The sequence below is a fragment of the Erithacus rubecula genome (assembly GCF_903797595.1).
Source record: "Erithacus rubecula genome assembly, chromosome: 4".
Lineage (NCBI taxonomy): Eukaryota > Metazoa > Chordata > Aves > Passeriformes > Muscicapidae > Erithacus > Erithacus rubecula.
Genome location: NC_136686.1, coordinates 13,290,361 through 13,306,140, shown reverse-complemented (window position 1 = coordinate 13,306,140; position 15,780 = coordinate 13,290,361). Strand labels below are relative to the sequence as shown.

General features: G+C 37.9%; 1 protein-coding gene across 8 annotated transcripts; it reads right to left on the bottom strand.

The window, feature by feature from the left end:
- Positions 1-46: 46 nt before the first annotated feature.
- Positions 47-15,712, bottom strand: RECQL (RecQ like helicase; the record flags this gene model as incomplete). Of its 8 annotated transcripts, XM_079305101.1 has the most annotated exons (16): positions 15,305-15,646; positions 14,686-14,793; positions 14,290-14,362; positions 13,011-13,208; positions 10,934-11,113; positions 10,278-10,384; positions 9,150-9,348; positions 7,542-7,708; positions 7,079-7,160; positions 5,317-5,465; positions 5,107-5,224; positions 4,348-4,486; positions 3,545-3,636; positions 1,558-1,777; positions 369-498; positions 47-229 (listed from the first exon to the last, which is right to left on the bottom strand). In XM_079305101.1, the coding sequence occupies exons 3-16, from the start codon at positions 14,303-14,305 to the stop codon at positions 47-49; spliced, it is 1,980 nt and encodes a 659-aa protein (XP_079161227.1). In that variant the 5' UTR covers positions 14,306-14,362; positions 14,686-14,793; positions 15,305-15,646. The 8 variants fall into 8 exon arrangements, with proteins under 8 accessions (XP_079161227.1, XP_079161228.1, XP_079161226.1 ...); XM_079305102.1 differs by lacking the exons at positions 14,686-14,793; positions 15,305-15,646 and adding an exon at positions 15,665-15,712; XM_079305100.1 differs by lacking the exon at positions 14,686-14,793 and having other exon boundaries at positions 15,331-15,648.
- Positions 15,713-15,780: the final 68 nt, after the last annotated feature.

Genomic DNA, 15,780 nt, shown 5'->3' with positions numbered 1-15,780 from the left:
CCATGCAGCAGAACCATGACTAGATCCTAAATGTAGTCTGTGACACTCAGTCAATAACTACTGGTTGGTCATTTCCACCTGCCTGAAGCTTAGGCTTTTTTGCTTTTAAGTTAGGACCACAATTGGGCCGTTTATGCTCCTGTGATTTCTTCATCACTGAATCTTGGACAGTCTTTGATCCATTCTGGGCATTTTCTCTGCTTCCTTTTGAAGATTGAGATGGTTTGACCTGTATCCCACACAAGAGAGAAAATATTTATGAGTTTGACTGCATTACTAAAAAACATGTTCTCAGCAGATACTAAACAATTACATTAAGCTCTAATGGAGAAGATGTCTGTATGGCAAATCAGAACAGATCTACATACCTTGAAAACACTTTTCCTGTTTGTTATCCCTTCTATGGTGATGACGTGTCCCTCGTTTTTCAGCAGCGAGGCTTTTGGTCCCACATTCAGGTAGGATATTGTAGCAAAGGCTGTGAAGCTGAAATCCTCCCTGCATGAATTAAATAACTGTTACAAGGGAAGATTGGAACAGAGGACAGACTATGCAGGGGGAAAAATTATAGAATCATTAAGGTTAGAAAAGACCTCCAAGATTATCAAGTCATCAACCATCAACCCAGCACCACCACTAAACCATGTCCTTCAAGTGCCATATCCTCATGTTTTGTGAACACTCCCAAGGATGGTGACTCCAGCACTTCCCGGTCAGCCTGCTTCAATCTCGACTACTCTTTTCATAAGGATAGGTACATATTAACCCATCTAATGGATGTTCCAAATAGCAGCTTCATTCTGCTTTATCTTTATCAAGTAGCCAGTCAGGTGACTTAGAGCTACTCTGATCAACACTTAACAGTCCAGTTTGTGGAGCTCTACACACACAAAACCACTCAGACACACACTTGTCAATCTCTTGAAACACATGGAGGAAAATGAGGCAGAAGGAGGTAATAAATCATCTGCTCACCCTCTTAATATTAAAAAAAAAAAAAAAACTGTGGAGAGATGCAAAGAAAAATCAAGACAAAGGAATTAGATATTTGTAGATATTGAACTTATAAAATTATATGAGAAGACAAAACACACAACAGACAGCTTACAGAGGCAGCACTGTTGTTAGTTTCACTATGCTTTAAAATTTCTGAATACCACTTTCTACATTTGCCAGTCTTTTCTGACTTAGACATCATGGGGGCAGCCCCATTTGCTTTCCTTATCCATGGAATGTGAATGAGATCTGTATGAACTGCAGACTTCTCCAAAATGAATCCTGCTGTAGATTTAAATATTCTATCAAAATACAGAAGAACCCAGCTTTTTAAAATTGCACAAGATGCAACAAGAAACAGTATTTCAGCTGTTGCTCCATCTTTTGAAATGGAAATATTGTAATATTTGAAGGGTTTTCAAGAATACATTAAATTAATTTGAAATAAAAACAAGACTAAAGAATGTATCCATTAATGTTACACAAAAGTAACAGAGCAAAGAAAAATGACTACTAAATGGTAAAAAACCAAAACCAAGAAGAAAAAGTTATCTTACATACTTCAGATACTGCTGCAGCAGTAAATGGGCAACAATTCTCTCCAGCTCCTCTCGGGGGTGCTTGGGTGGAGTAACTTCAGGCACCCTGAATTTGGACACACCTTTCCCAGACCAGGCATCGATTAATTTCAGTGGGGTGAGCTTCTCACTCATGCTGTCAGCTTGCTCAATGATCTTTATTAGATCCCTACAGTATCCTGTTATATCCATCTTCTCACATGCTGCAAGTAAAAGAACATTTAAATAGAAAGCTCTTTGTAGTTATATGTAGCTGTAAATACCTATCTTTGTGCTGTATAATAGCAAGGCTTTTGTTTTGCTTTTAAACTAACTTAAAAAAAAAAAAAAGGCAGTAACTTTCCTTCTGTCAAATTAGGATATATTTATACTTACATATTTTTCTCCTTTATTATTGCAACTCCCATCTGACAAACATTTGTACTTGTACTTGATATTTCAAACCAAAAATTATTTCAAAGCATAAAATTTGCAAAGGTAGCTAGTATGTTACTGGATTCTTTTTCATCACCCATAGTGTTTATTATTAAAAGGTTAGAGAGCACAGAGGAGGTGAAGCCTGTAAGTGAGACATTTCTTCTCTCAAGACAGTTATGGATGAAATGATACAAATGATAAAAAGCAGTAATTACATTACAGTAATTATCTTCATCATCTGTAACAATTCTGAGCACCAACACATCAATGTAGTACATAATGATCATCCTCCTTCTCCATGATCAGATCAAGGCACAGAATTACCCCAAAAGACTATGGATTAAGTACTGAAAAACAAGTACTACTGCTAAGTTTCCTTAGAGCTTGCTTAAGTATCAAAAGGCCCTAGAGGTGAAAAAGCAGTAAACAGGATATATTTCAACTTTATTTCATCACATGACTCCTGCACGCCTTGGGGACAAGCCAGCTCCCTACTCTTTCCAACCTCTGGTCCCACTGTACATTGCACCAAAGCCCCGTTTCTAATAGGAGATAACAAGACTTTGTTACTTGCAAGACTTCACAAAAGAGTTTTAGTATAAAATAAACCTGTATAATGAAAAAAAGTTGAATTTTGGTCTGTCTACTTTACACCCCAATAGGGATAACAACAGCAATAAAGTCTAGTTATGAGAACTAGACTTCCTCAGTTTTTTCAAGTGTTGATCACTATATTATCTAAATACTTTTTGCAACAGATATGTGACATGAGATGGTATTTTCTATATACTACAAGAATTCACCTAGGTGGTCCTCAGTGAGATTTAAGGTGATTTTGTGCATCCTTTAGAGATGCCCAAGACCAACTTTCTCTCAGCTCTCCTTTCAGAGTGTTCTTGCTTTTCGTGGGGTTTCTGACATTTAAGTCACAGCACTCACTTTTTAAGTGCAAAAACAGATGCTTTGTTCATCCTCTGAGTCTTTCAGATTTCTGGTGAGTACCAAAAAAGACAGCAAAAAATCTTGAATTATGAGCGCTCAGTTGTTCTGCACACCTGTTGCATGCAGCTCTGACACAGGAACATCTCATGAGCGTGCACCACTGAAATCCTCAGGGAGTTTTTCAGACAAATTGTGAGAGGATGCTCAAACTGTACCTTCTCAGAGCACAAATGTGAACAGTCTGGCTTGCAAGAGCTCCTCCTCAATAAAGCTTTCACACACAAGCAAACCCTGAAAGAAAATCTGACGTATGCCAGAATCCTTTTAAAAAACCGTAAGCCAATCTCCCCCTTGCCCCAGCCTCCCTTTGGGAACAGGTGAACAGCTGAACCTGAAAAATACCAAAGTGTCCAACAAGCCAAACCAGGAAGTATCCTACTAAACACCCTGAAATTAGCAACAGTAAACCACCAAAACCTGATACTACTACAAAATCTGCACCTTGAAAATAGTCAATAACGCAAGCACAGGTCACAAAATTTGCTCAGAGTTTTTCTATACTAAGTATTTCTTTAAATCAACTTTTCCATTGTTCTCTGTCCTTTACCTACCTTTCTCTCTACAGCAGTTATCACACATTCTATTGCAGTTTGCAGAATCCCACACTTCATCAAAGTGGTGGGCTATGAGTACTCGGCGACACCTGAGGAGCAGAGAGGAGAGGGGCTATAGAACCCATGTGAATATATAACACCTGCACTGTACATCATTAAAATGATTAAAAAGGTCCCTAGGGACAGCTCAGATCACAAAAAAGCATAAAGCATTATCATAGGAAAAATCAGAGAACAAATACTGTAACACCAGTATTCCCTATCACCTATGCCAATATGAATAATGATTAAACACTGGTGGAGGAACAGTTTGGTTAAAGAAGAGCATAATCTGCAGTTTCAAGAGAAAAATGGAAGAATATGAACTCATTGTTACACTGAGGCCAAAAAAGGCTTTACTGGATGCACCAGCTGTCCTCAACAGGGATACACATTTTCCCTTAAGTATTCCAAATATCTCAGTGAAACAGCAAACAAATGAAGCAGTAAACGTGTGCATTCCTATGTGGCCATTAATACTGCATCTTAGAGTCAAAACCACAGAACTCCAGTATTTCCTCTGATTGAGATTTGAAATCCAAACTGTTCACAGACATTTCACCTCAACATAACCATTTCCAGAATTGTATCCTGAAGCTGAAAAGCTTTTTCCTGTTTTTGTGGGTGGTTTTGTTTGGTGATGGGCTCATTTTGGTTTTGTTTCAGGCTTTCTTTTCTTTTTTCCTTTTTTTTTTTTAATACCCCCTAAAAACTCCAACAAAATTAGCCCATTTAAAAACTAAGCCACCACAGTAACTTACTCGTTCATATTTTGGCAATAAGATACCATATCATACAGTTTCTCTTGGCCAACATTTTCCATCACCACCATGGAGCTGATTCTAAATATATCTCCAAACCCATAATACAAAATGCAGTCAGCTTTTTGGTCATCTCTACCTGCAATGCATTAAAATGAACAGATAATTACAATCTCAACCAATCACCCTTCAAGTTCTTTGACGAGCTTTTCGCCACATAGTCTCAAATCTGCCTTTAAAAAAGTAATGAGATGAACGAGATCAAAAAAACCCAGAACTCTGCAAAATGGTTTTGGGGGTGGATTTTAGCCATAACAGGTATTTAGTGCCACTAAACATTGAACAATTGTTGTAATTCCCTGCTCAAGACTCCCCATCCTACTTGTATTTCTGAAATTCATAGTGATTAAACACCATCTAGAGACAATCTGAGCAAATTGCACATCCCAGGTGCTATACAAAATCAAAAAATTAAAAAAAAAATTTATCAAATCCATGTCATTCTGGTAAACCACAGATTTGATAGAAAATCAAGTATTTAAAAAATGCTTAGTGGAGGTCTAAACACCATTATTCTTTGTTATACTGCAGTAGAAGCCTGGTCATTAATGTAGTTTATATTTAAAGCCTCTTTACAGAGGCAGTTTCATTATACCCTTTGTAAACTGTCTCAAAGGCAAGTGACTCTGCACAAATGCCTGGGAAATTGAAGGACAGTTTTACTGGTTTAACGGATGTAAAGGGCACTTCCTACAATACCTGCACGTCCACTCTCTTGGTAGTAGTTTTCCATGGACTTGCTCATAGAGTGATGAATTACAAACCTCACATCAGGTTTATCAATTCCCATGCCAAAAGCAACAGTTGCCACTACAACCTGGGAAAAAGAAAAATATTAAGAAATCATCAAGATATCGAAATACAATTTGTTTAAATAAGACTTAAGTCCACGTTAAGTATTTACTTAACCTGAATTTGATTTGTTGCCCATCCTTTATGAACTTTGGTTTTATATTTAGCATCCATGTTTGCATGGTAAGTCCCTGCCTTGATTCCCAGTTTCTGCAAACTCACAGTAACTTGCTCAGAATCCTTCTGAGAAAAGCAGTAAACAATTCCTGCACAAAAGTGAAAGAGGCCTCATCATAATGCCTTAAAAAGGCCAAACAATCCCCAATACATAAAAGCAATTGTGAAAGTTTTATTAGCTTACAAAATAAATAATGAAAAAGCATTATACAGTCTTTGTGTCTATTTAGTCCATAGTATTGGTATTTGTCTTGGGTTATAACACAGGAAGTGATCAGAAGTATGTATTCTATTACCATCTGTTGAAACCAGGGGGGGTGGGGGGCAGTGAATCTTTATCTCTGGGGGGATATCTTCTGTTAAAGAGCCAGCTGCTAAAACCAGGTGGGGCAGTGCTCTTTTCCACAACCCATCCTTCCTCCAGGAAGATACCTTCTGTTAATAGGCCATTGATTCCCATTGCATGACTGGTAAAATTGCATCATCTCATTGTGAGATGCTCCACCCTGCAGGAGGAACCAAGCATCCCCACCTGGATATAATCTGGGGTTTGGAACAGAACAAGTAGCCCTTATCCACTGGTTTCCAGAGGACAACAGCTACCAGACTTTTCTATGGGATCACTGCTTCAACAAGCCACTTCATCTGCACTGCTACCACCACCCTAACTAGTGAGCTGTCAGGTCGTATTATGACTCTGTCAGTGGTGGTTTTTTTTTTTCTCCTTTTGTATTATTGCACATATTTCATTTTTCTCATTAAATCATATTTATGATTTGGAGCCTCTCACTGATTTTGCTTTCAAACCACTACAGTATTCAAGAAGAAAACTTCAATGATCAGCCTGGACATAAGGCTAAAGAGGAAATATAGGTGCCAATCCATAGACTCATGGAAGCATTCTATAAATATTCAGGTGCTTATTAAAGCATCTTTAAAGGGGTGCTATGCATTATGACAGCTGTGACATTTCATCTGAGGTGCAGTTAAATCTGCTTTTTGTCATTAGTCAGGCTGGGCTAAGTGAGGGATTACACACAAAGCCACATGATCTGTGATCACCTTAGCAGAGTTTGTGCTCAAGGAGCTGCTCCTCAACAGCCACAGAGCTCCAAGCAGATAGGGACGGACTGCTGCTCTGGAAACCGGGGTTCTGTTGCCTTGGCAAGATGTCTCTCCTCTTTATTTTCACTACAGAATTTATTCATTACACAAGTCCAACTTCTACAGTTCTGCTTTTATCTGCAATTCACCCCATAACACCCATTCCGATCTCTGAGTAACAGATGACTCTTATAATCAAATATGAAAAAACATGTTAAAGATACTTATTATCTTGACACACAGATAGTAAATAATGTGAGATTTAAGAACAGAAAGGCCACCTTTTCTGAGCCTTGCTTTTACAATCTTAAAACTTCCTATTATTACCATGTAAACATTGTTCTATAAACATCAACATTCCAGTTCAATACTTCAGAAGGTATAACCAAACAGTAAAGATATTTAAACACTAATGAGTGAAGAGAGAAATTATTCAAGGTATGATTCTTACAAAATTTCATTTATTCAAATGCTGGATGTTTAATGTATGGTGAAGGCAGAATTTCTCTACGTGCTTCAAGATGATTTAAAAACATCCCAACATCCTTGCAATGCTGAAGATTATGAAAGATAACGTGCCTTTTTTGACACTTTTTACCTGACAATCCTTTGTATCTTCCATTAATGGTCTTAACTATGTCCTCAATGAAATCTTCATTATTTGAAGGCTTATGCCGAACCTCAAAAATATATTATGTGCATGTCAGAGTTTAAGTGGGCAAACAATCTTCCAAACAGCCTTATTTTAGTTTTTGCAGTATAATAAATACAGCTATTCTGCCATTTAAAAAAAACTATATTCTTATGAACAGTCAGATTACAACTCAAAAGTTCATTGTAAAATAAACCCCAAAACAAACCTGCAAGCTTTTCCTACCAAGAACAATAAACAAACCTGAGATCAAAGTGAAAATACAGCACAACAGACTAATTCAAAACCTTTTTACTATCATAAGACATTTTCCAACAGATTGAAGCAGCCTGAGCCCACTGCCTGCCTCTCTCCCTGTAGGAGACAGCACAATAGCACTGCAGCCAGAAAACCAGGTAACAAGACGTACCTCATAGTAAAGGTTGGGTCGGTTGAAGGAAGCAGTAAAGGTAATGCACTTCTGAATATGTAAAATCTTCTGAGCATCCTTTAAAACATGACTGGTAGCTGTTGCTGTCAATCCAATCAAGGGAATATTGGGAAACTGTCTTTTTAGGATACCAAGAGACTTGTAGTCTTAAGCAAGAAAACAAAAAGGGGAAAGAAAGATTTTTCATACCACAAATGCCAACTTAAAAAGACATTAATGTAGAGAGTATTTAATGGGATAATACTGCAATAAACGTTATTACCACTAATCTACCACAGAACTAATTAACTTACACATCCAAAGGAAGTAACAAGCAGCTTGCACTTATCAAAAGAGATGTCTTCTACCTGAATTTTAAAGAATCAATCACAGAATCATTTGGGCTGGAAGACACTTTAAAGACCATCTTGTTCCAACCCCCTGCCATGGGCAGGGACACCTTTCACTATCCAGGTTGCTCAGAGTCCCATCCAAACTGGTCTTCAATACCTGCAGCAATAAGGCATCTGTAACTTCTCTGGGCAGCCTGTGCCAGTGCCTCACCACCCTCACAGTTCTTCCTAATACCCAATCTAAACCTACTCTCAATTTGAAGCCATTCCCCTTTGGCCTGTCACTCCAGGCTCTTGCAAAGGAGTCCCTCCCCCATTTTCTTTTAGGATCCCTCCAGGTACTGAAAGGCTGCAATTATCAGCCACAATTCAGAAGGCAAGAATGTACAGACATAGAAATTCTTAAAAAGTTAGCAAAGTACGTGTGGCATTGTATTAACCAACATTCAGGTTATTTTGCAAGTCTATTTTTACAAACAGCTTTTGAGTAAACAGAGCTTTTCTAATAAACAACCAATGTAGAATTTGAATACATAGACCAGACTTAATAATAAAAAAATTTTAAGGCTCTGTACTAACACCTGCTGCCTTTGAATAGAAATGCAGCCAGAGGTACACATCCAAATTCCACCCTGCCTATTGAACTAGCCTGTCTCTTGGCTCAGGCACTACTTTTTAGCAAAACATCTAAGAGTGACCTTACAGTTAATATTGCTTCAAATCAAAGACAAAGAAACAGTAACCAACAATATTCTACAATCTGCAAGATAGGAAAAGGACTGAAGCACACTTCCTTTCCCTGTAAGCAAAAGGCATTTGTTTCCACTTGCTTTAGAGATGATTAAAATATATCTCATGAATTTACAAAATGCTGTACTTCTTTCATCAAGAAGTGCCAGGGAGTGGTATACGGAATGACACTTTCACGTAGCAGTAGATTAAAGGTAACTATTTTCCATATTAAAGATGCCAACCAAAATCTTTGATTTTATGAAGCTCCAATTAAAATAAGCAGAATAAGGCATTTTTCAGAATACTGACAACAAAATCTATGTTGAAATCATTATTTGCATGAACTTAGGACATTTTGCTCCTGGACAATTTGTGAATTAAAGTCCTTGAGCTAACACAGGTACTTGTAACACATTAGGAATTCACTTAACACGTGAAGGAAGCAGCTAGCGTTATTTGAGGCCCAACTCATTATTCACTGATGCCTGAACAGCCCTGCAAAGGGAATTTCTGAGGAGCATACCAGGCCTGAAGTCATGGCCCCATTGACTGCAGCAATGCACCTCATCGACAGCAATGCGAGTCAGGCACCCAGCCTGATAAGCTTTCTCCAGCTTGGACATGAACATTTTGCTCTTTGCAATCTTCTCAGGGGTCACATAAATGAGCTTCAGTTGTGAATTCTTCTTCAGCATTTCCATGTGGACCCACTTCACATGTTCCTGTGCAAAACAAAGCAAGACAGCAGGGAGTAACAGAGACAACACACTTATCATTTAATGCTAAGGTTCTTAAGAGGTGATTAGCAATTCATAAGGTATAATTAGCAGAGACTGAAAGTGGTCCATGGTATTGACCACTACAGGCCTTTGTAGAAGAACACTATATATAAAATGGTCATTTTAATACTTAGAAAATCCATGATGGAACTTTGAAGAACCAAAGTACTGAATATGTGTCTTTGCTTCATCGTGTGGTATCAATAAACTATGATGTACCAAACGTGTCTGTGATACTACAAGTGTAAAATAATTCCTTGCACACAACAGTGATTTTTATTACTGAGTTTTCAGAATGCTCTGCGTCAAAGTGGGCTTTGAGTTTGGCACACTGCATCAAGCCACTGACTTACCAAAGCCAGTGTCATGTGCAAATTAATGATCACATCCTCCTGCTAGTTAGGAAAACAACTGTAAAAAAACCAATTGTCTAGTAAGAGACTAGGAAATAAGTTGCTTCTTGGTCTCTGGATCAAATAGCTCACCACCTTATAGTAAGAAATAAATAATTGTATTGTAAAAGCCTGCACTGCTCAACATGGTAGAAGTGGACAAAAATCATCTACTCCAAGTCTAGAAATTGAGTAAAAATTTACAACACGCATGAGCTGAAGTTACTTCTCATCCTCTAAAAAGCTCCAAGAAATCTATTTATTCCACGGATAGTGTTGCTTACTATGTGGTGTTGTCACTAAAACATGGAAACAGCATCCTTAACCACCTTACCCATATCATAACACCCTCCTGGACAGATATTGTTGCCAGAACAGCATTAGCTGATAAATCTGTCTCATCCATTCAACATTCACAAGTAACTACACAGAGGGGAAACACTAGAACATACACCACAAAACACACGACCTTAAACACACCTTGCTGCTTGAGGAATTTAATAAAGCTGCAGAGATACCAAGCTGCTCCAAAACCATAAGCTGATCTTCCATGAGAGATATCAAAGGACATATCACCAGTGTGAAACCTGTAACAATCAATCATTGTGCAAACTGAGCAGTTCAGATGTTACAAATACCCCATCTAATTCTTTTTACTGATCATCAGGGCATCAGCCCTGTTCTGAAGAAACTGCCAATTGTAAGCTTAAGCTTCATACACAGCAGTGGATTCTCCTTGTAGATAGCTGACAAGTGAGATCACACAGGGATAATTCTTATTTAATGCCCATGACATGCATCTCCTCTTAGGGTCTAGACCACAAAGACTGAGCTGCAACAAAGTATAAAATCATACAAAACAAAACAAGTTGGATCATGTCTCTCATGGTGTCATGAGGTGGTGATTTACCATAAAATTAAGCAATGGCAGGTACTGGTAAATTTGGTCTTTGTAAATAAGTAAATTTCCATGCAATTGGATGAGTTATTAAAAAAAAAAAAAAAAAACCCAGCCAAACGAAACCAAATCAACCAAACAAAAAACACACCAAATAATGTTCATTCTCCAAATAACTATAAAAGGGAGAAATTAATCTAATTCTTTATATTATGTCCTTTTTTTCCCCTTAACATACCATCAGAACAGACAGCTGGTAACTGGTAACAAAGGCTCTTCCCACCACCTGTAGGCATGACAAGAAATATATCCTTTCCTGCCATTGCAGCATTTACTGTCTCAAGTTGTAGTGATCTAAACTTATGGAGTTTAAATTTGCTCTGTAGTGCAGCTTTTAGCTTCTCATACCATGGAAAATCTGTAAAGGGAAAAAACAAACTCAACAAACGCATTTCATAAGCAAATTAAAATATAAGAAGGGGGTAATTTACATATTCAATAACTAAATCTGGCAGTGACACAGTTTTAGATCTGAGAACGTGTTTATAGATTCATAAAGGCACAGGAAAAGCTCCACACGATCTGAGTCTGGATACACCATTTTCTAGGGTGGACCTTTGAAATCTCAAATTGTAAACACAATTAACATGCACACCAAAGCTCTCATTGTATATGGATGTGAACTAATGAGAAAAACTCAAAACAGATGAACTTTGGAGTGCTAATGATCATGTTAACTCATTAGTCCAAAATAACTAGCAATTAGAATCCCACCCTGAAAATAAATAAAACCAGACATTGAACCCTAGAATACTGAGTCAAATACTTCCCTCATACAAATGAAGCAATTACAAATAGTATAAAGAAGTAGGAAAATATTTTTTCCATATATTCCATCAATAATAAGCATTTATTAGGAAAAAAAAAGAAGGGGGAAAGCTGTTTAATCTTCCCCAAAATCACTACACAAACATGCTTATAAAAAGAGCTAAAGCCTGCATTTTTAAAATGCAGTCTGTAAAAACTTAAATTACTCTTCCTGATGCATACTTTTGGTACTATTAAAACAGAAAAACTGTGGGAGCTCCAGGTTACACCACATACAGTGCAAGAATTAACTTTGGGACTTGAGGTGACATTGCAAAGAAATTTACAAAGAGTACAGCTAAAATCCAAGGTTCTCTGAAACCAAGAAATGCCTCCCACTGACTTCCATGAACTCCATACAAATTTAGCTGCTGCTCTTGTTTAATACATGCACAGCATCTGATTGCAAAGACATTAATTTTCAAAGCACAGGAGGTGAAAGTTAAACATGGAAGTACACAAATCAAATTATTTGTTCAATAGCATAATTTGCAATGATAAAGTATCAGTACTCTTACATATGCATAATACTCCTCAAACACAGATAAATATGGATTCATTACATTAACTACATTAATTTCTTTTTTAAATAAAAAACATGTATATATGATAGATATAGGCATTTACAAATTGAAAATTAAATTAAAAAGGAGAAAAAAAATCATAATATCAGAGTCAAATATGGCAAGGCATAACATGGCCAAGAAGCACCACATATTCAGGACTTCAGTTAATGCTTAACTTGAAAGACAGCAGCCTTCACACCACCACGAGGGACTTGCACTAATTCTACAATAATAATGTATTGAAGGCTATTTTTGGCAGTCAGCATTTATCCAATTTGCACTAATTTGGTAAGACAGTGAATCTACCATAACCCATCACAAATACTACAAATGCCCTACTCAAGCAAGATGAAACGCAAAATCAGCAAGAAACAATTCTTAGTTCAAAATTGTCATTATCAAATCATGAGAAAATCCAGAGCAATTGGTTTTACAGCACAAACAAGGATATATATTGCAATGTAATTTAAGTAGTATTTAGTATGCAAGTAAATGAAAATATAATAAAAAATATATAATAAAATAAAATAAAAAAATTAAAATAAAATATAATAAAAATTAAAAAGGCAATAAAAATTTACTCTGGAATTCTAAGAGCAAACCAGATTAAATTGTGGTTTTGCAATAAGCAAAGAATTAAAGTATTTATAACAGGCCATTCTGACAGAACAGAAAATTCTGCCCAGAACAACTCATGATTAGCGTTTAGGAATGTCCAATGAGACAAGTACAAACAAAATGCCATTACCCTGGCATGTCAGCCAGATGATGAAAATTAAATAGGACAATATCATTATCCAAACAAAACTCTGTGTAATAGCATCTTCCCCTACTGAATTAGTTCACCTTTCTATTAAAATATTAGAATTTGACTCGGCAAACCTATTTTGTTCCATTCCTCAGCTGAGGCTTCAGTGTCTTTACTTCCACCTGCCTCCAAGTCTCCTGAGGACTGTTTTATCAGATTCTTTACTCTCATCTTCTTTTGAAGGAGTTCTTGCTGCTTATTCACAAGTTCCTGTATCTGCATCTCCACTGCTTGCAGCTCATTGTCAATTGACACTAGCACCTCCTCTAGCACTGCAGGGAAAAGCAGTGAGAAGGCACAATAGAGATTACAGTCATGTAGCCAGTTTTGACTCTATTAACTATACTCCAGCCATTCCCAATGCAAGCATGATCAAGTTGTTAACAGAAAGCATTTATTAGCATGTGAGAAGCAACATTAACAGCAAGTTAAATTCTTCTGGAATATTAGCAAAAAGCTATGTTTCATGCACGGAGATCTCCCTCCTACACAGAGCAAGAGGATCTGCTGAACAAGGTTTGGATACAGAGGAAAAATGCTTTTACAAACACAAGCCATCCTTCACATGTGAAAGAAGTGAAGCAAATGATCCCCAAAAGCTTGGACTACACAAGTGGATCTTTGGCAGGAATTTGTCTCTTTTCATCCCAATATGCATGTGTGTGAATTGCTGATTGTGTTTCAAAATCCAATCCCTGGAGTTTAAAAGAATAATTAACACATACACCTGCATCTGTCACTATTCCAGAGCCAGGTCAGAAAAGCATAAGAAGAAATTACTTCCTCCCACACACCCAGAAAGCCCAAGAGATTTTGGCCCATGCACAGTAGATGTGATAATATGGTTATGGAAACAAAAATGTGTGATATGGAAAAAGATCTTCATTTCAAATAGCACAAAATGGTGACACTTGACATCCTAAATGCCCACTGCTACTCAACAGAAAAGAGTTAAGTGTGTCTTAAAATATGAAGCACATTTTCAAAATATTGAAAACCAAGCAATTTCCTTGACAAACTCGATTTTCATTATACACTAGCTGGATGGAAGGGACCTTAAAGCTCATCTCATTCCAGCTCCCCTGCCACTGGACCAGGTTGCTCAGAGCCTCACCCAACCATGCCTTGAACACTTCCAGGGATGGGGCATTTTGGTTTAGTTTTACCTAAGAAATAAAGTTACCTAGTAAAATAATTTTTTTCTTCAAATCTTAAGTATAATAGCACAGGCTCCACAAACTCTTTTCTGTATACATTAAATTCATATAAATAACAATCAGTAACATCAGGTGATTGTGTCTTGTAAGCTAAGAGACAGCAATATGAACATATGTAATATTAATTATTATTTACCTGCAACAGCTGTCATCTTTGGAGATTAAAGAACGTTATCTTTAGGAGATCTTATTTAACCAAGCAACTGTCACTAAAAAGAAAATTAAATAAATACATTTAAAAATATATTTTATAAGTAAACCTTCTCAACATAGAATAAATTTTCTGCAAGAGATTCTTCATTACCAGAGCTCTTAATGTAACAGTTTAAGTACTGGTGAATTTAATTTCCTTACATTAAGAAGCCCCACTAGATGACAACTACTTTTTCTCTTCTGCAAAATAGACAAACACAAACTCACAACCAATTCCCAATGGCACAGCCCAACAGGCTTCTAAATGAATCCAAGTGAATTTTAATCAAGTCACACATCTCCTGCAAGAAGAATGCTCTAACATAGACCAGTCACTCACCAAATGTCCATTATAATTTTTAATCTCCTCAAAGATTATTTTACAGAAAAGCCTGAACACATTATATTGTGTCCCTTAGAGAGGCAAACACCATAATACCTACAGGGTCTGTCAGGAGGAAGTGAAAATGTGGTTTGTTTAGAGAAAGGGAATAGATTTTGAATAGCTCAGCAGTGAAATTAACATAGAATTGTATTTATTGGCTATTTATTGGCTCGTTTTTTGAACAACAGTCTTCTTCATATCATACGTTAACAACACCAAATTCAAGAAACGTGATATTTTCTGTTACTGCATTCTAACTATTTATTACATAGATGGAAGCAAAGTTCAGTGGAAGGTGAAATGGAATAAATTCAGCAGTTCCTCGCTATCAGCTGATTCCACCATAATAAAGATCTTTCCTGTGCCTAAAAGTGGAGAGGGAAATATATATTTAAAATTATGTGTGAAGAAAACACTTCCCCATAACCCAGGGCCAGATCCAGACGCCTCTTACCTCCGGGACGGCAATTCCACCACATCCCTGGGCCACCTACTCCAGTGTGGGAATATTTACACGCATATAGAGTGAATATTATAGTGAACACGTATATAACTATATACAATGAACATATACAGTGGAATATTCTCACCATTCCTCACCCACACGCCAGCTGAGAGCACGGTGCTTGCCAAGGCCGGAGGCACCTACTCGGTAGAGCCGGAGGACGGGGCAGGACAGATGGACGGATGGATGGGCAGGCAGGGAAGCCCTTGCTCGGTGGATGCAGGATGGACTGGGATGGATGGAGGAAGGGATAAAGGCTGCCAGGGCAAGCAGGACGCCACAACACCTCACTGCCGCCTCCTCCCGTGCGGCGGGCTCAGCTGTGGCTCGGGCCGATAGATCCCACAGGTTATTGCCCCAAGGGTTAGTGCCGGCCGCGCTCCCGCATCATTTATCCTTTACCCTTAATCCCGTCCCCTTATCCCTCACCTCGACGGCCCCGCGGCCCCGCTCCCACCCTCGCCACGAGCGCCGGCCCCGCCCCTTCCGCCGCCCGCCCTCAGCCACTGGCGCGCGGGTCCTGGCGCGAACGCCGCCCCTCGGCC